Source organism: Rhinichthys klamathensis, unplaced genomic scaffold (assembly GCF_029890125.1).
Source record: "Rhinichthys klamathensis goyatoka isolate OS25496 unplaced genomic scaffold, OSU_Roscu_1.1 h1tg001030l_1, whole genome shotgun sequence".
NCBI classification, from domain to species: domain Eukaryota; kingdom Metazoa; phylum Chordata; class Actinopteri; order Cypriniformes; family Leuciscidae; genus Rhinichthys; species Rhinichthys klamathensis.
The window spans coordinates 1-21,765 of NW_026607313.1; the positions used below are offsets into that span (position 1 = coordinate 1).

The following is a 21,765-nucleotide window of genomic DNA, read 5'->3' on the forward strand; positions in this document are numbered from 1 at the left end:
AACACATGCACTTCCCTCTTTCTTCTACTGTATTTTGGACCATAAATAAAAGAAACTGGTGTAAAAATTTCTCCTAATTTTTGAGACCACTCTTCTAAAATACAAAAAACTGGTTGAAGTCTTTTGCACTTTAAAAACAAATGAAAAACTGTCTCCTGTTCCCCACAGAAAGGGCAGCCCTCCCCTACCTGTGGATCAAGGTGTGCTATGTGCCTGTTTATAGCTATAATCCCGTGTACTATCCTCCACTGCAGGTCTCCAGACTAGAGGTCTTCACAGAGTAGACCTACCCGAGACCCGTCGACCCGATTGTAATGCATCACAGTCAGTAGCCTACGGTAAAGTTACAAGGAAGTGAGACGACGGCTACTAAAATTAGGTTAGACAAAAAGTTTTATTTTTCACAACTTGTGTGGAATATGTGACAATCGGGTCCAGTCGGGTCCGTGTCTTCCCGCCGGGTTCGGGTCCAGCTTTCAAATAATAGACGGGTCCAGCCTTGTAATCCTGAGGCAGGGTCTCTATCTGAGTCAACACATTTTTTATCAGTCTGATAGATTTAATTCTCAACTTTTTAGCTAAATTCTCAGGGTTAATCCATTCTTTATTGACTCTCAGATGTCCAATCTTTAAGACATTTGCTGCCCACATGGCTTTTCTAAGAGTGTCCGACTTAAGAGCATCCACATCCAGAGCAGAATTAAAGAAAAGCGGCTCTTCATTCAGCCACAAGTTCTGAAAGTCACTTCTATCCCGTGAGAACTTAAAAAGTGTCCATGATTTAAAAAGTGATCTGTAAAAGAGACTCAGTCCAGACAAATCCAGTTTATAAAGATCCATCAGAAACAGGTGACGTTTCCTACTCTTCTCAGGAGAGCACATGCAATCTCAGCCCAGCTCACATCCATAGATAAATCTCCTTGCTGTCTGGATTCGAAAAGCCTTTAGTCTCGATTTGATGTCAATCAGCCCCTGGCCTCCTTCTTGCCTTGGTAAGTATAGCACAGCAGCCTTCAGCCAATGCTGTCCCAACCAGAAGAAGTCTACTATCCGCTGCTGTATTTCTTTCACCTGCTTTTCAGGAGGTTCTAGTATCATCATTTTGTGCCATAATGACGAAGCAAGCAGATTGTTACATACCAGAACCCTCCCCCATAGCAGTGGTTCCCAAACCTGTCCTGGCGACCCACCAACACTGCACGTTTTCTTTGTCTCCCTAATCAAACACACCTGATTCAACCTTATCGGCTCATGAGCTGATGAGTTGAATCAGGTGTGTTTGATTAGGGAGACAAAGAAAACGTGCAGTGTTGGTGGGTCGCCAGGACAGGTTTGGGAACCACTGCCCATAGGACAGCTGAGGTAGCAACCAGTTCCAGCGAGACAACCAGGCACACACTTTCTCCACAAGGCCCTCCCAATTTGTATTACTCCTCTATTCCTATAAAAAACCCTAAATATTTAAAACCTGTTCTCCCCCACTGTAACCCACCAGGAAGTATTGGACCTTTAGAACCCCTTCCACACCACAAAGCATCACTTTTGCTCCAGTTGACTACAGCGGACGAGGCTTTACCAAAACACTCTAAAGACTCTTAAGTACCTTGTTACGTTCCAGCCCCCAAAAGGGAGGGGAACCTGATAAACCACCGCTCGGACCCACAGTAAAGGAAGTATGGAGTCGCGGTGCGAGAAAAGGACACAAATTCCAAATACCGTACAAACTAAGCTTTTATTTTTGCCACGGTAATAATGTGAATGATAAACAATAATACTTTTCAGGAAGAAAGGGGAGAGCTGGACGGACCAAAGAAAATAAATAAACAAAAGATACCCCACCGCTAACCTATTCCAATTATTCACGTCACCTATCTGGCACACGATCAAGGCGCCCTAACCAAACTTACAGATGGTGGTCCGCCCAGGTCTAGCTGGTGTTTCTAGACAGATAAGTATGCCTACGGGTGATGTATACCCCGGGGTTGCTCTAAATCTACTATAAACAATAAAGAAAAAGAAGTTAACACAAGCAATAATACTACACAAACATCAAATGCTCAGTCCTGCTGTTCACAAGTTCCAAAAGTGGAACACAAAGCTAGATTTACTAGCTAACAAATCAGATTAAAACATTGTCAAATGTTCCAAACATAATCTCAATAGAGAAGAATAAAGTTATCTAAAAGTCACAAAGATACCCACTGAGGGATACCAACCACACCAACAGCAGGAGAAGAGAGCAGAGACTGAGCAGAGAGCGAACTGATTCAAAACTAGGCTTTTTAAAGAGCCCAGCCAGCTGCAGCCACTGACGAGCGGGAGGAGTTCCAAGATCCAATCAGCCGTTGAACCACCAATCAGCTGCCGGAACTGTTACAGAAGCCATCTTACCTGTTAAAAGAAATGCAAACACACAAACCACAAGCAATGCCAGAAAAGAATCACTATAATACGTACCCAGTGCTCTGGGGACGTAACATACCTGAATATCACTTTCTTCTCTAATTATAATTGTGAGATCATCAGCATGCAGATAATTTAATAGAGTAATTCATGGTATTAACCTGTAAACCCATTAGTTCCCTTCTCTGTTTACATAGCAATGGTTCAATTACGATACTATACAATTGTCCTGAAATTGGGCAACCCTGTCTAATACCTCTTCTTACATCTATAGGGATACTTAACCCACCACCCATTTTAATCATGCATGTTGCTTTGCTATAAAGAAGTTTGATCATTGAAATAAAACTTTTTCCAAAACCAAAAGCATTGAGGGCATCAAACAAAAAAACATAATCAACCCTATCAAAAGCCTTCTCTTGATCTAAAGACAAAAGGCCCAAATTAAGATCGTTACAATTTGCATAATCAAAAACATCCCTAATTAAATGAAGATTATCTGTAATTAACTGATTTTTAACACAATATGACTGATCTTTATGTACAATATCCTGCAAAACTTTATTTAATCTATTTGCTAAAACCTTCGAAAATATTTTATAATCTGTGCACAATATTGCAACAGGTCTCCAATTCTTTAGGAGTGTTAAATCACCCTTTTTCGGGAGCAAAGGAATTCCTTCATGACAACATTTCTGAAACACTTTTAAAAAGTCCTGACCTACAATTTGGCCAAAAAGTCTTGTAAAACTCAGCTGGTAGTCCATCCATTCCCGGACAATGGCCTGAAGATAGACCCATCACAGCTCGAGAGACTTCCTCAAAAGAGACATCATTCTCTAATGAGTTTTTTTTTCTTCAGATAAAACAGGTAAATCTCTTAACAGCTCAGTCCTAGAATGTTTATCTTATGCCTCGTTTCCACTGAGTGGTACGGTACGGTTCAGTACGGTACGGTTCGGGTCGGGTCGCTAAACCATGATCGGGGCTCGCGTTTCCACTGCCAACAGTACCCTACTTGATAGGCGTGGTCATGCTACCCATTTATTTCATACTGGTAGGACAATCTGATGAGGTATTTTGCACTGTAAAATCATCCTACCCGTTTATTTCATACTGGTAGGACAATCTGATGAGGAATTTAGCACTGTAAAATCATCCTACCCATTTCTTTCATACTGGTAGGACAATCTGATGAGGAATTTAGCACTGTAAAATCATCCTACCCATTTCTTTCATACTGGTAGGACAATCTGATGAGGAATTTAGCACTGTAAAATCATCCTACCCATTTCTTTCATACTGGTAGGACAATCTGATGAGGTATTTTGCACTGTAAAATCATCCTACCCATTTCTTTCATACTGGTAGGACAATCTGATGAGGTATTTGCACTGTAAAATCATCCTACCCATTTCTTTCATACTGGTAGGACAATCTGATGAGGTATTTGCACTGTAAAATCATCCTACCCGTTTATTTCATACTGGTAGGACAATCTGATGAGGTATTTTGCACCGTAAAATCATCCTACCCGTTTATTTCATAGGACAATCTGATGAGGTAACGTTACTTTGCACTGTAAAATCACCCTACCATGACCAAATAAGAATATGCGGCAAAGTTACACTGAAATATTTTATGTAGTCACAGACGCGAAGCAGAAACACGCAGTAGGATTTTACGATGTGGTAGATATGAACCGTTAGATATGGCTATAATTTTGCGCTACGGTAGGAAAAACTGACAAGGTAGGACAGATCGACAGAACACCGGAAAGTAGTGATAACGTCACTTGATAGGCGTGGTGTTTGCCGGAGAGAAGCGATCGACGTCATTTTCGCGCGAACAAAAGCGACATAGTAAACAACAATTGATGACAGACAGCAGATCTTGTTCTTGCTTCTCGGGATGTTTGTCACAAGAAACAAGCGCTGGCATTAGGCGTTTCTCAATACCAAGTAGCCACGCAAAGTCCGACTCAGGAGAATGATCCCGAGGACGCGAGTCCAGTAATTGTGCTAATGGAACAGCGCGTTCTTGAATGCGCCACTCAGCTCGCTCTGCTACTCCGATTATGTACATTTTAGGCAACAATAAAACGAAGTATGTTATAAAACACCACTTTGCTTCTTTACGATTTAATTTAAATACATTTTAAACATTATAAGCACACAAATGTGGTTCAGGCAACGCATAGCCATATGGCTATGCGTTGCCTGAACCACATTTGTGTGCTTATAATGTTTAAAATGTATTTAAATTATATTCACTACATGTAACGTTATATTTATAACAAAACTAAATATAAAACACAATCCTGCCTCTTTTCGTTTAAATTTAAAAATATTAAACATATTCCAGGCAATGTATTGCATATTGCATTGGTACAAATGTTGCAATAAACAACATTACAGATGATCTTGTAATAAAATAAAATAAATGACAAAACTATCTATTTTTGTTGAATTTCAGTTTTATCAATAATAGCCATTATAAAAGTATAAGTAAAAGGTACAAAAATATATACAGTAAAGCTTTAATAACAAAGCAAACAATTCAGTCAAATATACAAATTCAGCGCTCAAATAGCCTATATGAAACTTCACTTAGCCTTCTGCCAAAACTATTGGCCAGGGAACGAATTATAGATTCACGAGACCAAAGATCGCCTGTTAGGTCTGTACAAGACGAATTATATATCATGTTTAACCACTACAGAGACGTCAGAGTCAGCGGCAAACATCAGAACGGCTAGCCGGGGAAAGGCTGCTCCAGGCGCGGTACTTGAGCGCCGAGCACCCGGTGATTGCTTGGAATGGATCTTCAAATGATCATAAATCTATAAATAAACCACAGATTTGAGCTTTAAAAAACTACTTTCTCGCCTGAAAAACTCTTAAAACTACATTTCGTGACACAATAACAGTAGTATTATATTTTAACTGTATGCTTTTAATGCCCTTGTAGCACGCGCAAGTGACGATCCTCTCTCAACCAATCAGCGTTCTGCAGTGAGTCTAGCTCCACCTTTTAGTACCGTACCACTGTGCTAGGTACCCCAACGGAAGGGTACCCAAAAAGTGGTACGGTACGGTTCGGCTTTTTGGTACCATTCACAACTTTTGACAGTGGAAACGCAAATAATTGCGTACCGAACCGAACTGTACCGTACCGTACCGCTCAGTGGAAACGAGGCATTAGCTTTCAGCAGTGTACAAATGGGAGTAAAAGTCAACAGCAATTCTTCACATCTCCAGTGGCTCTGATGTGACATCTCCATTATTGTCCTTCAATAAAATCATTTGTTTCTGCTGTCCCACTTTACGCTCTAAGTTAAAAAAATAAGAAGTGGGAGCGTCCATGTCCTTCAAATGTAAATAGCGGCTTCTTATAAGAGCTCCTTTAACTTTTTTTTATCCAGTATTGAACTTAGAGAATTTTTCTTTTCAGTCCACAAGTCTTTTAAATTAGCATCATCATTAACAGTCATATTTGTTTCAATATCAGCAATTTCCGCTTCCAGCTGTTTTAATGTATTTTTCAACCTTACAGAGGAGTATGCAGTATATTTTTGAGAGAAATCTCTTATATAGGCTTTGCCAACCTCCCACCACTGAATAATATTTTCAAAATTACTCTGTTCTATTTGCCATTTCTCCCAAAAAAACCCTCAAAATCTTCACAAAAACACTTATCTTCTAATAGTTTAGTATTCAGATGCCAATAATAGCTCTTATGTACACTTTTAGACAAGGTAAACCCAACTGTAAATATAGCTGCGAGCAGCGATTACGGGCCCAAGCCGGTGGCACCGCAACCCCGGTGCCTTTAGTTACCTAAAGGCACCGGGGTGGCGGTACCACCAGCTTTGGCCCTTCATCGCTGCTCGCAGCTATATTTATATATATATGAAGAGTTTCGTTGCAAAATGAGATATATCCATTTTGAGAAATGTTGGTTATTTTACATTTTATTTAAGACATCAACAGTCAAGTTCATTCACAATTTTTTGTACTTTAAACTATTACTTGAGCTCAGTGAAGGCCAGGGACACAATATTCTTCAAATCCAGGATATTTTTTATTTAATTTTATGTCCATAAATAGTTCATAAATAAGTCAAAAACCATGCCAAAATGCAACATATTTATCTTAACATTGTCAAACATCTTAAATTGGTTAAAAAAACAAAACATCATAAATATATAGAATAGTATATACAAAGATTGATTAATAATAATAAGATTCTGAGTTAGTTTTGGCCAGAACATACACAACATAACAACTTTTTTTTTTTTTTTTTGCAAAACGCTATATATCCACCTTAGGCTATATTCTACTACTGTAATACCATTAAGAAAAGCTAGTGAATCAATGGTGTGTGTGTGTGTGTGTGTGTGTGTGTGTGTGTGTGTGTGTGTGTGTGTGTGTGTGTGTGTGTGTGTGTGTGTTTTCTTGAGTGTCACATGGGCTTCAGATGCCAGTGTGTGCCTTTTAGTCTACTCTTCCCCCCTGTGGACATCACTGGTCACAGCCAAAGCGTGATTGTAGAAGGCCTCGACGTTTGCTGGGGCACCAATGGCTTTAAGCAGGCTGATGATGTCCTTCTTCTTCACAGCCTTCACTGTGGTCATCATGGGCAGGGGATCTGCTTTATACTGGCCCCAGTTGTTGCCTCTCTTCAGGAGAGTGTGCTGGTAGGTGGGACCGCTGAAGGTGGTTCTCACCCCCAACCCTTTGCCATCGATCTCCAGCACCCGGGCTTCGCTGATCTTGTAAGACCGCGTGGACTGCATGAGAGCCTTGGCTGCAGCTTTGTGGTCAAAGCTCTCCCAGTCCTTCCCGTACACATACACAGAGCCATGCTTCTTCAGGATGTTGGTGTATTTGTCTGGCAGGAGGATGGTGTCCTGCTTACGAATATCCTGCTCAATTCTTCCAAAAACTCTGTCAACAGGGAGAAAACTATGGCCACGGACAGGGAAGAAGCACTCGATTTTCACATCTTTAAAGATAGTGCTTCGTAGGCTGGACAGCATTCCCACCATTGTACTGTTCTTGTTCTGTCCATAGCAGGAATCGCTGAAGAGCCTCAAATGGCCAGCCTGTTGGACATCTTCGGCTAGACTGGTTCTCAGGCAGTGGTCCAAGGCAGAGGCTGTCATGTTGCTGTCTTTTCTATTTTGATTTTCAAGCCACACGTAGAGATGACGGTCACTCAGTGCCTGCAGACTCCTCTCTCCATGGTGGACCACAACACCAAACAGATACATGTAAAGCTGCCTAGAGTAGTAGGTCTGGCCAATGGGAGACTTGGGCAGAGAGAGGTTCTGCATCATGTCAAAGCAGACAGTAACTGTGTCCTCCACTGCATTTAGCAATGTGTAGAACACCCGGGCTCTGCGTCGGTGGAGCATGACAGACACGATCTCTGCCTTCCTCTCTTCCTCAGTAAGGTGAGGATCTTTCATACGGAGTCTCGAGCTCATACAGGTGGCACAGCAGTCCTTTGCTGGATGCCCAAATCCCAAGTTGAATGAGGTGCAGAAAACATTGTAATACAGGGAGTAGCTGATGTCCCTGTGGTTCTGCTCCTGGAACAGCTGGTGCATTTTGGTTACTGACATGTCACTTGGGAGGTACTTCCGTCCAGGTGCACCATGACGAGCGTAGTGGCTGGCCTTGCACATGAATGAGGACACATGCTGAACTACTGCCTGTCTGTTCTCCATCTTCTCATCAACATTTCTGGTTCCACCCCTGCACTCTGGTCTGGCTTCACCATGTTGACTAAAGTATTTCACCACTCTGGAGACTCTGTCTTTACTAACACCTGTGGAGTAGAAAAGGTATTAATAAGGTTGTCTGTGTTTTTTTCTGGAACCTGAAAATCATAAATTAATTGAATAAAAGGCTACACCTCTGGCTTCTACCCAAGATTGAACAGGCCATCTTATGTTTATAGCACCTGGGTTAAGGATAGGCATTTGAAGAAATCTTTTGGATCATCAGTGGGAAAATTAACAATAATTTATCAATTAATCGTAAATATTCATAATATTCAAAAACATAATGCCATAATAAACATAATGTGACTATGGCGTGTGCCAGTAATCCAGGGCAGTCCCTGAATGAAAAGGTCGGAAAACAACGTGCGGACGTCTGTGTGCTTGTGCTTCACATAGGGACAGTGGGCATTAAAAAAAAAAAAAAAAAAAAATACCGTTGCGCTGCCTGGCTAGCTGAGCTGTCAGAGCAAACAAACTGCAGGATGTTTATCGTTTCAACCATCCTTAAACAGCTTCGGACTATTTGTGATTAGTTACAATTTAGATAAGTAAGATTAAGTTAGTTAGATAAACGGCTTGTAGCTTGTTACAGAAAGAGTGGAGGCTCCTTCCACACCGATGCTGAAAACCAAACCTGTAGGCCTATGATCAGAGCGGGCGGAGCCGCGGTGTCACAGTTCTTGTCTCTGTTGCACCGAGTCCGCGACACAAGCTCGCCTCGCCCCGTCATATTTAATTAATTATTTAACTGTAATAATAATAATAATAATAGCTTATAGAGTTGATTGGTTGTTGTGAAAAAACAAAACAGTTTATTTTTCTCCATAGCAACCTGTGCCCTCTATGATCTCTTATAATAAATCAACAACAACAAGAATTAACGTGAGGTTTTAGGCTATAAATAATAGGTGCAACCGCATAAATAAATCTTCAGATAGGCTACTCAGCTACATGTAAGAAATTATTTAAAAAATAAACTTACCAAGGACACTTAGAAATGTAGCCTTGCAGACAGGTATCTTGTGATGGGGAGGAGCGCAGGACAAAAGGCAGTATTTCACTGTCCCTGGCTTTCTTCTTGCCGTCAGCGGAGACTCGTTCCCTGCTGCATTTGTTTATTGTTGACAGACGCAGGAGTATTTTATCCTGGTCCACTTTTGTAGCGTTTTTATACATTTTTGTGAAGTTGAAGGCTACATCTTCATCTGACAGTTTGTCGGCATGACACAGACCATTACTCGCAGTCGCACGATGACCACAATTAATCTTTGGATGTTTTCCCTCCCCTGAATGCCTTGCCCGTTTGGTCTTCTCCCTTTGATGATTTTCTTTAGATGCCTTCCTCTTTCTCCCAACAGCAGCTGGAATGACCGGCTCCAATCCGTCATCGAAATCCATAACGTTAGCTTGACTCTGAAGCTTTGATTCTCTGACTGACAGACAGCTGTTGATCAGTGACGTAACCTACGTGACTGACAGCTCGCCTACAGTATAAACAATTAAATGGTAAACGTTTTTTAGTTAGCCTATTGAATCCTCTTTTTAAAAATATGTTTTTTGTTTTGATATCGTTAAATCACTGAGCAAACTCGGAGCACTTCACCGCCGGTGACTCTCTCCTCGCGTGACATCCTGAGCTCGCCGGTCATATAACCGTTATCGCACTTTGTAAAGAAACTGGGCTGGCGGATATCGCGTTTTGTGAAAAAATAAATTTTGTAGTAGGCTTAAAGTGTACATTTTTAAATCTTATTAATGGCAGCAATTCACACATAGATTAAGGTACATCTGAACAGTGATTTCCAATAATAAAATCCAAATGTCAAAAAATGGCGTTTATCGCGTTTTGCAACCAAACTCTTCATATATATATAAACAAGCCGGTGGCACCGCCACCCCGGTGCCTTTAGGGTTACTGTGCATGATGGGCAATAACGTAACCCCGCTTTGACCTTTGAGAAGATGTGTGCTGTAGAGCTTGCATTGGTGTGGGCTCTGCAAAAGTGTGCATTGAGGGCACATATCAACCACAAAGTATGCGTGAGCAACCTTCTGAAACCTAAAATGAAAAATGAGACACCCTACGGTCTCATGGACTTAATGCACACATGAAATAAGTACACAAGTTTGAAAGTTATATGAAGTGTGCCAAGACAGAATATTACTTGCCTGATCTGATTAGAAAAATAGTTGTGTGTGTGTGTGTGTGTGTGTGTGTGTGTGTGTGTGTGTGTGTGTGTGTGTGTGTGTGTGTGTGTGTGTGTGTGTGTGTGTGTGTGTGTGTGTGTGTGTGTGTGAGGCGTGATTGAACAATGTAGACATAAAAACATACCCCGTCCTTTTGTTCATACAGGACATTATTCAAACTGCAAAGTGTTTACTTATATTTGTGTACAATCACAATAAAACACAACATTGTGCTTTTGTCAAACTGTAAACTACAACTGTCACCCAACCGAAATCTCTTACACACACACACACACACACACACACACACACACACACACACACACACACACACACACACACACACACACACACACACACACACACACACACACACACACACACACACACACACATAGTTTAAAAGCAAAAAAAATCTTTTGGACATTCATCATATTGCATTGGTTTTCATTTATTGTCCTCGATCAGAGCCCTAATCTGTTTATTTTTTCAGTTACACATTCTACATTGATTAAAAAAGAAAAATCAAATGTGTTTTTATTTTATACATAAATAAATAATCTATCATTCAGATGAGAATAAAGTTAGTGTTAGTTCAAATTTTAAGGAAAACAAATATATGATCTGAAATATAGCACATTCATTTATAATTCATTCAGGTTCAATTACCAAACATACAAATCTCAATGTAATTTAAAGCAAACAATACATTTAAAATACATGGGTTGTATGCTATTTTTTTTATATATATAAAGATATATATCCAAAAAGACAAGGCCTAAACTTTAACAAGGGTTAAACAATCACTGTAACAGACACAATCACACACACAATCACACACACACACACACACACACACACACGTCAAATCACTTACATTTTAGATGCAATATTGACTTTTTTTTCTGTTTCAGCAGCGAAAATAGTTAAACAAAGATCACAGGAGAACCATCGAGCATCTCACAGCAACGCGTTCTCATTACTGATTCAGCATTTTGAACGAATCGGTTGACTCAAAGATTCAACGACCAATCCATAATCTGTCTCATTCATGAATGACTCAGCCGTTCGAACGAATCGTTTGAACGAATGAATCAATGACTCGCTCATTAAGACGGTCGCCTAGCGACACCTAATGACGGTTTAGTGATATTAAAAGTATCATTCTTTCCAACGATTGTTAATTAACTCATATTTGAAACATAAGCTATATATATATATATATATATATACACACATATATATACACACACATATATATACACAAAAATAAAATAAAAACACATTTGAAGCGTGTTTGCTTACTAAATTGTGAGCGGAACGAAAGTTGCAGCAAATATCAGCAACAGGAGTCAAATTTCATTAATCACGAGAGTGAAGAGCTGACTGAAAAGATGATGACGGAATAGGCTATGTTATGTAAAAGCCCCTATTTAAGCGAATCTATCATTGTACTCTTTTGTTGTTGTGTTTTCCGTGAAAAATAATAGACTATTGAACTCACAATTCAAGCAATCGGCCCCGTTATTGCACTAATTTTAAAGTGACACTAAAAAGTATGCGGCTGCACTGGCATTCATAATGGTGCGCGTCCATGGCGACGAGCGAGCAGAACAGAGCGAACGTTTTTTAGTTCATTCCTACTTCCATAGGAATTCCCTCAAGCGCTCTGCAAGCGCAACCCTTATCAATGTCCGTGTGGACGTCCGTATTTAAAAGCTCTCGGTCCTCAGTCACATGCTTGCCAAATATATGTATAAATATCATTTTGGACACAAGAGGGCAGTATGGCCCTATGTATAATTTTGTATAATAACTTTTAATCGAAGAGCCCCTCCCCACACAGACACACACACACACACACACAGTTCGCCCGCGCCTCTCTCTCACACGCACACACACACACACACACACACACACACACTCCAGCATTGCAATCTTGAGATCGCAGCTTGTTCATTATGCTGCGTTCACACCAAACTTTTATACTCTTTTGTTGTTGTGGTTTCCATGAAGAATAATAGGTTATTGAACTCACAATTCAAGCAATCGGCCCCAGAAAAGGCGCTAATTTTAAAATGAAACTAACGGCTGCACGGGCATTCATAACGGTGCGCGTCCACGGCGATGAGCGAGCAGAACTTCCATAGGAATTCCCTCGAGCGCTCTGCACGTGGCCATTATCAATGTCCCGTATTTAAAAGCTCTCGGTCCTCAGTCACATACCAAATATATGTATAATGTATATATAAATATAATTTTGGACACAAGAGGGCAGTATGGCCCTATGTATAATTTTGTGTTTAAACTAAAAGAGCCCCTCCCCCCCCTCCCCACACAGACACACACGAATGGCAGGGTGCATTCTCTCTGTCAGAGGGAGAGGGAGAGAAAATTCTCAGAAACATCCACATTCAAACCAAAATATCTGACTTCCTCTTGGTCTGAGCTAATGACAGTTAATTAGAAAGTTGTCCGGCTTGATCTGAACCATATGCATACCTGTGTCTGTCGAGTTTCATGCAATTTCAAGCATGCTAAGAGTCTCAAAAGCATCAAACAAGAATATTAAAGTTTGATGTGTTGCCACGGCAACAGTATCTAAGATATCAATAATCCTTTCACAGGTCTACATCTGCCGTGTGTTTACATTATACACATAAAGTTTGAAGCAAATCGGGTAAAAATAAGAGGGTGATTTCAAAGCATTTAGGAAGTGACACACTTCCTGCTGCCAGTTGGTGGCGCTATAACTTTGACTCACAATAGTCACATCCATGTGATCGGGCTCTTACAACGAACACACTGTTGAAGTTTCATCAAGATCAGTTAATGTATGCAGTAGTTATGACACACTTCCTGTTTCACGTTTCTCGCCATAATTTTGTTTCCTCGCCACGGCCAAACCGTTCGAGATATCAAAAATCCCCTCGCAAACTTTCATCCTCGTGAAGTATATATGAAACGAGGAGATCTACATGTGTACCGAGTTTCATATTATTACATGCAAGCGTGTTTGATTTATGGACCATGTTTTCGGACCCCGTTCCAGGGGGCGCTGTCGAGCCCCCCTGCCACGCCCGGGTACCATCTTCAGCCCGGCCCTGATGGCCGCGGGTTCTGACATGTGTGCAAAGTTTCAGGAGTTTTTGAGCATGTTAAGGCCTCCAAAAGTGTCCAAAAGGTAGTAAAAAAATAATAAGAAGAATAATAAATAATCCTAAGGAAAACAATAGGGCCTTCGCCCTTTGGGCTTGGGCCCTAACAAGCTTGTGATCAGAAAGACTACAAGGGATCATTTCTGTGTTAACAACTCTATTTTTCAGGTTAGAAGATATATAAAAACGGTCCAAACGTGCAGCATAAATCCTCCCATTATTCACTTTCACCCCAAATAACTGACATAATATAGATATAGATTTTGCGGTAACACTTTACTTGAAGGGGTGTGCATAAGACTAACATGACACCTTCATAATCATGACATGACACATGTTATGAATATGAAGGAAGTTCTATGCATGTTTATGACAACTGTCATTAAGTGTCATTCGCTCAGTTGTGACATTTTTAATGCAAATATGACATTGTTTGAGATGTCTTTGTTATGACACCTTGACATAAACCAATACATCATAACCTGTCAGTGTCTTTGTCATGACAACTTGACATTACTAAGACAACACAACCTGTCATAAACATGACATAGCAGATTAATTATCAAACTTAAGAAACCACTTAGCTTTACTGGTTAAAATTACATTAAACTGTCATGTGGTTGGTTTTGACACTGGCTGTCATGAGGCCATTATAACTGTTTAATGACAAAATTGTCATAATTGAGCGAATGACACTTAATGACAGTTGTCATAAACATGCATAAACCCTACTTCATATTCATGACATATGTCATGTCATGGTTATGAAGGTGTCATGTCAGTCTTATGTACACCCATTCAAGTAAAGTGTTACCGATTTTGCAAACACACTGTCACAGATAGATCTCTCCACCCGTGTTAATTATCTGAACGTGCTCCTCCCGAACTGTTAATAAAACATCATTTTATTATTAACATATTAACATTAACATCATATTATTCCCTTCGGTCCGCTAATATGTCAGATCCAAATTATTGCAATGGATCCACAAAGAAATGAAGGAAGAGGTCGAGGAGGACATGGTGAAGGAGGAGGGAGAGGAAGAGGACGTGGTGAAGGAGGAGGGAGAGGAGGAAGAAGAAGAAGAGGAGGACGTGGTGAAGGAGAAGGGAGAGGAAGAGGACGTGGTGAAGGAGGAGGAATAGAACGTGGTGGAGGAGGAGGAATAGAACGTGGTGGAGGAGGAGGAGGACGTGGTGAAGGAGGAGGGAGAGGAAGAGGACGTGGTGAAGGAGGGAGAGGAGGAAGAAGAGGAAGAGGAGGACGTGGTGAAGGACGAGGTAGACGAGGTGGAGGTGGTGGTGGTGGTGGAGGAGGAGGAGGAAGGGCAAGGAGACAAGCAGTCTCGGATGAAATTAGAGCCACTTTAGTTGATCATGTCCTTGTCCATGGTATGACTATGAGGGAGGCTGGGCAACGAGTACAGCCTAATTTAAGTCGCTTCACCATCGCCTCCATCATCAGAACTTTCAGGGAGGAAAACAGGTAGGTGTACTTACAGTAAGACTGCTCTGTACAGCAGGGCCGTAGCTAGAGGATTCGGGGCCCCCTGAAAAAATATTGATGTGGGCCCCCACCACCCTCCACCAATATCATATACTGTACAATAGATGAACATGGAGGCCCACATATAACAGAAGATGGTGATGTTGTTGTGAAACCTTTATTTTAAAAGTTAAATGTTTATATAAAAATTACAACTAATAAAAACTAACAAAAAAGCAAGAAATTGTTAAATAATAATAAAACCAATTTTTAAAAAGTAATATCCCCCCCCCCCCTCATCAGTCTGTTATAATTCATAAATCAAAAAGTATACATTTAGAAATTGACAAGAATGCAGTCTAATTAAAAAAATAAAACCATATTGCCTTATTTTTTTAATAAAGATAATATGGAACTGGTAATATTATTAAATAAAGCGAATACATTTATTCATCCAAGTGCAGTGTTGTATTCGTGTTTTCTCTATGTTTTAAATATCATCAGCCGGCAGGTCAGATGCATAATGCAATGCGTCGTGACTCGTGTAATTTTTTTTAAAACTCTAGTTACAATAGTGTAAAAAGACAGGAATTTAGACCATGTAATCATTCGGTCGATTGTGGCGCGCACCGATAATAAAAAATGACTGTACACGGCAGACTGTAGACGGAAGTTTTCTAATTCCCAGCGAAATAACAATATAACCGGTCTTTAAGAACGTCTTGATCGACTGGGATACAACCACTCTCCTTGCCTCCCTCTCCGTCTTTTCCTGGCATTTCTGGTTCCCTGATTTGTTTTCTTTTCCCCGACATTTTTCAGTCAGTCAGTCTCCTGCTCTTCCACCAAGTTCATCGTTAACTTCACCCTTGTGAAAAAAAAGTGCACTTTAGTGTACTTTTATAAAGTGTACTTATTACACAAATAATATACTTTAAAGGTATACACTTAAGTGTGAATTAAATGCAATTTTTTGGCCACACTGAATGCACATTAAGTATAATTAATTTAAAATATATCATATATTAAGTTCAAATAAAATGCAATAAGTTGTCATTAAGAGTGATTTTTTGGTACAACTTAATTGGTACTTTAATACAACTTTATATTTACTTTCATAATTGCTTCGAGTGTATTTAAAATATATTTAAAGTGCACTACACAATATAATGACACGCAATTAATGTGATTTAAAATATACTATAATGTCAGTTAACAATACACTTAAGTGTGAATTAAATGCAATGTTTTCGCCGCATTGAATGCACATTAAGTGTAATTGATTTCAAATATATCACATATTAAGTTCAAATAAAATGCAATAAGTTGTCATTAAGAGTGATTTTTTGGTACCACTTAAGTGGGACTTTAATACAACTTTATATTTACTTTCATAATTGCTTCTAGTCTATTTAAAATGTATTTAAAGTGCACTGCTCAATGCACTGATAAGCAATTAATGTAAACTAAAATGTACTTTAATGTCAGTTAACAATACACTTAAATGTGAATTAAGTGTAATGTTTTCGACAAACTTATTGCATATTATATGTAATTGATTTCAAATGTATCACAGATTAAGCTCAAATTAAATGCTATTAGTTGATATTAAGAGTGATTTTTTGGAACAAATTAAGTGGGATTTTAATTTTAATACATTTGTATATGAACTTTGAAATATGGTAAAAGTGTACTTCCAAATATACTGACAAGCAATTAATGTGAACTAAAATATACTTTAATGTAATATACATGTACACTATTATATAATTAAATATATTTGTAATTTAAAAAAAAATAGTTGCAAATATTTTCAAATTTGAACAAAAAAAAGTCTTAATAACCTAGCTACAATCAACACAAATTCAATTTAAAACCCTCTACATTTACTGACAAAACAATTTCTAAAATAAATACATAAAAACCTTTCTGTTGGTGCACAAGAAAAAACCCAAGAAACACTATACATAAACAGTTACAACACTTTAAAGGGATAGTTCACTTTGACACATTCTGTCATTATATACTCACCCTCAAGTTGTTTCAAACCTGTATGAATTTTTCTTCTGCTGAACACAACGAAGATATTTTGAAAAATGTCAGTAACCAAATAGTTAACTGGTCCCATTGACTTCCATGGTATTATGTTTCCTACTATTGAAGTCAATGGGACCAGTTAACTGTTTGGTTACTGACATTCTTCAAAATATCTTCCTTTGTGTTCAGCAGAAGAAAGAAAGGTAACACTTTATAATAACTCCACACTATTAATCATTAGTTAAGCATGAGTTAACAGTTAATTCATCATTTATAAAGCATTAATAGACATTAATAAGAAGTTTATAAATAGAGCTATAAATGCTTTTTCTTGATTTATAAGCATATCTATAATGTGTTTAATAATTATATTTTCATACTTTGTTAATGATCAATTAATAATTTCTAAATTAAGTATAGCATTATTTACAAACCAGTTATTTAAGAGTAGTCAGTGATTCATAAGATCACTTAAGTGTAAGTTGAGGGTGAGTATATGATGACAGAATTATCATTTTAAAGTGAACTATCCCTTTAACTCTAATTTAGAAAGAGTCTGGACGGCAATGATGCTTATATGCACAATCATGTTCTCCCTCATACAAAGGTACCAAAACCTAATCCTATCATCACAGAAAACATTTTTGTGTTTTTACATTTTCAGAAAACATCATTCTGTATGATTTATAAGATTGTTTCAATGTAATTTACTGGTATTACTATACTTTTGGGGTAATTTGGTCCCCATAACCCAGGGATTACCAGTACAAACATCATTTTTGAAGCAAACACACAGTACATCAAACACACAACCCATGAATTAATACAAACAAAATGTGATGTGACGTTCTACTGCAAAATGTGAACACTAAGATTCAAACGGGTAATGCTTTACAAAAAGGTATTATTAGTTAACTCCTTCAGTTAACATGAACTAAAAATGAATAATACTTTAAGCATTTATTAGTCTTAGTTAATGTTAATTTAAACATTTAATAATGCATTATTATATTCAAAAGTTGTGTATTAAAATTATAATGCACTGTGAACTCGCATGAACAATGACTATAAATTGTATTAACTAACTTTAACAAACTATATTTTAATTAACTAATATTAACAAAGATTCATAAATACTGTAAAAACATGCACATTTTTAGATCATGTTGGCTAATACATAAACTAATATTAACAAATGAGACCTAATTAAAGTGTTACCGAACCTTGTTAATTTTAGCTCCTAAACCTTTTCAAGTTTGTCTAAAAACAAAAAAACTAAAACTGAAGAAATCTAAAGGCACAAAAACAAGAAAACCAAAATCATTTGTCACCAAATGTTTTGAAGTAGTTGGAAAGTGCTGTTTATGTCAATGTCCCGGTGCTCTCCAAAGTAAATGTGAATGGATTTGTTCCAAAGAGGCAGGAAAGTCAGAAAAAATACCTTGAGGGGAAAAAAAGTGAAGGAAAACAATTGTTTATAAAACATATCCAGTCCATTATTATATTTGGCTCAAATGAATGAAAGTGATAGATATTTTCCCGTTAAAGTTTATATACACCTTGCAGTATTTTAGTCTTTATTTTAGCAATAAGAGGGAACACAAAAATGTATATGTTGTCTTTTTATTTAGTACTACCCTGATGAAGCAGTTTATTCTGCAAGGTGTACGTAAACAATTCCTCGAACACGCCCACACACCCGAGCACATTACGATGTAAGACATTATTTGAATGCAATCATAGATAAATTATTGGAAACATGATTAATTTACCTCCCGAATCTATTGCGTATAACGTTACTATCTGCGATTAAAAAGCACTCTTAATCGCAATATCAACTGCGGTGAAAAAAATTCAATAAAGAAAGCATCAAGATATACTTACTTGACTGATTATTTGCAGTATAACATCTCATCTGCAAACAGCCAAACGTGGCGCTCCTTTTGTTCTCTTCTTGTTTGGGAAGCTTCAGTTTCCTCATGCACCGCCATTACAGAAACATAACAGCGCATTTTTCAAACTCTAGTGAAATACTGCGTCATCATGACGTAGTATTTCTGGCGCATGCGCATTAAACACCATGTTCGTATCGAGTATATTTTTATTTCAGCTTTTCTGTTTAAGTTGAATTTGTTCTAACTCATTGTGTTGTTAGACTCTGTACGTTCATAAAACTTTACTCTTTCACCTAACTAAAAGTCAATATTTTTGTTCAATATTAATGCACACAGTATATATTATAGACTAAACACATTTAAAATACATGAACAAATTATTTTTGGACAACACACTTGAGTTGAAATTAAAGTGAAATACTTTCCATGTTTTCCATTAAAATTATTATTTTATTTAGTATATTAGTCAATACATCAAAATAAATTTCATTTAATAACTTGTAACTTTAATAAATTTAAAACACTATAAATCATAATTATTTAAAATGTATGTTTAAGTAAAACTTAAGTAGACACAATTAAAAAGTGATTGTTTTAAAACATGCACTTAAGTGTGTTTAGAAATATTGTGATGAAAGTGTACTTTAAGTTAAGCTTAATTAGATATTATTACAAAGTGCATTTGTAAAAAGTGCACTTAAGTGTGTTTACAAATATGATCATGAAAGTGTACTTTCTTCAGAGGCGGACAGAGTACAGAGCTTTGTTACTTGAGTAAAAGTACAGATACCCCTTGCTAAATTTTACTCAAGTAAAGTAAAAGTACTACATTCAGATGTCTACTTGAGTAAAAGTACTAAAGTACTTGTTTTTAAAAGTACTTGAGTATCAAGAGTACAAGAGTAAATTTTTTAAATATTGCATTACTAATCTACTGCCACAGTGTTTACATTTATGCACAGAAACGTCCTACATGGAGTTATGACAAATGTTAATGTTAATACCTTGGAGAATGTAAAAGGAATTGAAAGTAAAATCAAGTCATTTTCATCTTTTTACCATGTTGCTTTATTTAATTTAATTAAAATTTTGGGGGGTCCCATCTTTAAATGCGGGGACAACACACACACACACACACACACACACACACACACACACACACACCACATGTAAGGGTGGCGCTGCCAATAAAGCACCTAATAGCTGTCACAAAGAACCGGCAAAAGGAATGATTATGAATATGTAAAATATAGCAAGGAGATATTTTAATTGTTTATTAATAAACACTTGTTAATAAACAAGTGTTTTCTTTGTCAGTGTCGGCTAGATGAAGTTGACGATGCTGACTCGCGATCTTCAGTAGTGAACGCGCCAGAGAGAAATGCACATTTCATACGGATTACATAAGCAGAGAGCAGTCTGTAGTCTGTTTTCTTTCGTTTAGAATTTTTCTGTTTAAAAGTAGACATGTCTGTGAGAGGCAAGTAGGCTACCTTATACACTGAGTTTCGGTTCATTTATGAGACGAGATCCAGTTCACGTGCCGGCGCCTCCGTTTCTTATCTATCGTCTGCTACTTACTTCTTATTTATTAAACCCAGGCAATTGGTTGATGAAACATTGATTAAAATTAAAATACAATTAATGCAAAACGAAATTCAGGTTAAAGAAAGGTTTTGTGTTTTCTGTTTGATGTCTCTGTGAAAGTTTTAAAGCATTTTTTATGCCGCTTTCAGAACGCTCACGTCCGTAACGGAGAACACGTCCATAACATAGTTTTTTCCTCATAAATGCAAACCCGAAAAATAAAATAAAACAAAATTAATATTTTATGTACTGTGGAGACTGAGCGCCAACCCTTCTTCATTCTCTGGGTAGTATCCTACTTTGGTTTGTGCAGTGTAATTCACACAATCAGTAAAATATTTTGCCTCCTGAAGTTTTTTTTTTAAGAAATCAGAAATCCCTCGTGGGTACGCCACTGCCACATTTGAACCTGACTGTGTTAAACACACCACATACTCAAGAACATCAAACCAAATGCTTGGCTTACATTAATGTGTAATATAAAATCTGACCATGGAGTTGACTTTGGCGGAAAGCTGAAGGTGATTGCTGATAGGCTGTCCCAATCAGTGGCGCCTGCACAATCCAATCACGTTTGAGAGGGAAACAACAAATTGAGGGTTTCCGAGATTTTTTTTTTTTTTTTTACTTTTTTTTTTTTTTTACTCGGGTACTCACGTTTATGGATGGAAATGTATTGGAGTAAAGAGTACAATATTTGCCTCTCAAATGTACTTGAGTAAAGTCATGAGTACTCCCCAAAAATGATACTCGAGTAAAGTACAGATCCTTCAAAATTGTACTTAAGTACTGTACTCAAGTAAATGTACTCGGTTACTGTCCGGCTCTGACTTTCTTTAAGTAAAACTTAATTAGACATTATTACAAAGTGCATTTTTAAAAAGTACACTTAAGTGTGTTTAGAAATATTGTCATGAAAGTGTACTTACTTTAAGTTAAAATTAATTACATATTATTACAAAGTGCATTTTTAAAATAATAATTTTTCTTGCCTCTTTTTTTCTATATATTTTTCCTGCAATTTTATTTTTCAGTTTACTGTTTTTTGTGAGCATATTTTTTTTCATTCCAATGTAAATATACAGTTTTTCTCAGTCGCTTTGGTGCATTTCTCACATCACTATTTACATCTGCACAACAGTTAATGCAGTTCTCAAAACAATTAGTACAAACTGCAAAACCAGTTGATAACCTGCAAAAGCGTGTCACTTGCTCAAAATG

At 37.7% G+C, this 21,765-nt stretch overlaps 1 protein-coding gene across 1 annotated transcript; it reads right to left on the reverse strand.

Moving 5' to 3' along the window:
- Positions 1 to 6,904: 6,904 nt before the first annotated feature.
- Positions 6,905 to 9,251, reverse strand: LOC130079382 (uncharacterized). Its single transcript, XM_056244627.1, has 2 exons — positions 9,177 to 9,251; positions 6,905 to 8,238 (listed from the first exon to the last, which is right to left on the reverse strand). The coding sequence occupies exon 2, from the start codon at positions 8,135 to 8,137 to the stop codon at positions 6,905 to 6,907; it is 1,233 nt and encodes a 410-aa protein (XP_056100602.1). The 5' UTR covers positions 8,138 to 8,238; positions 9,177 to 9,251.
- Between the last annotated feature and the right edge of the window lie 12,514 nt (positions 9,252 to 21,765).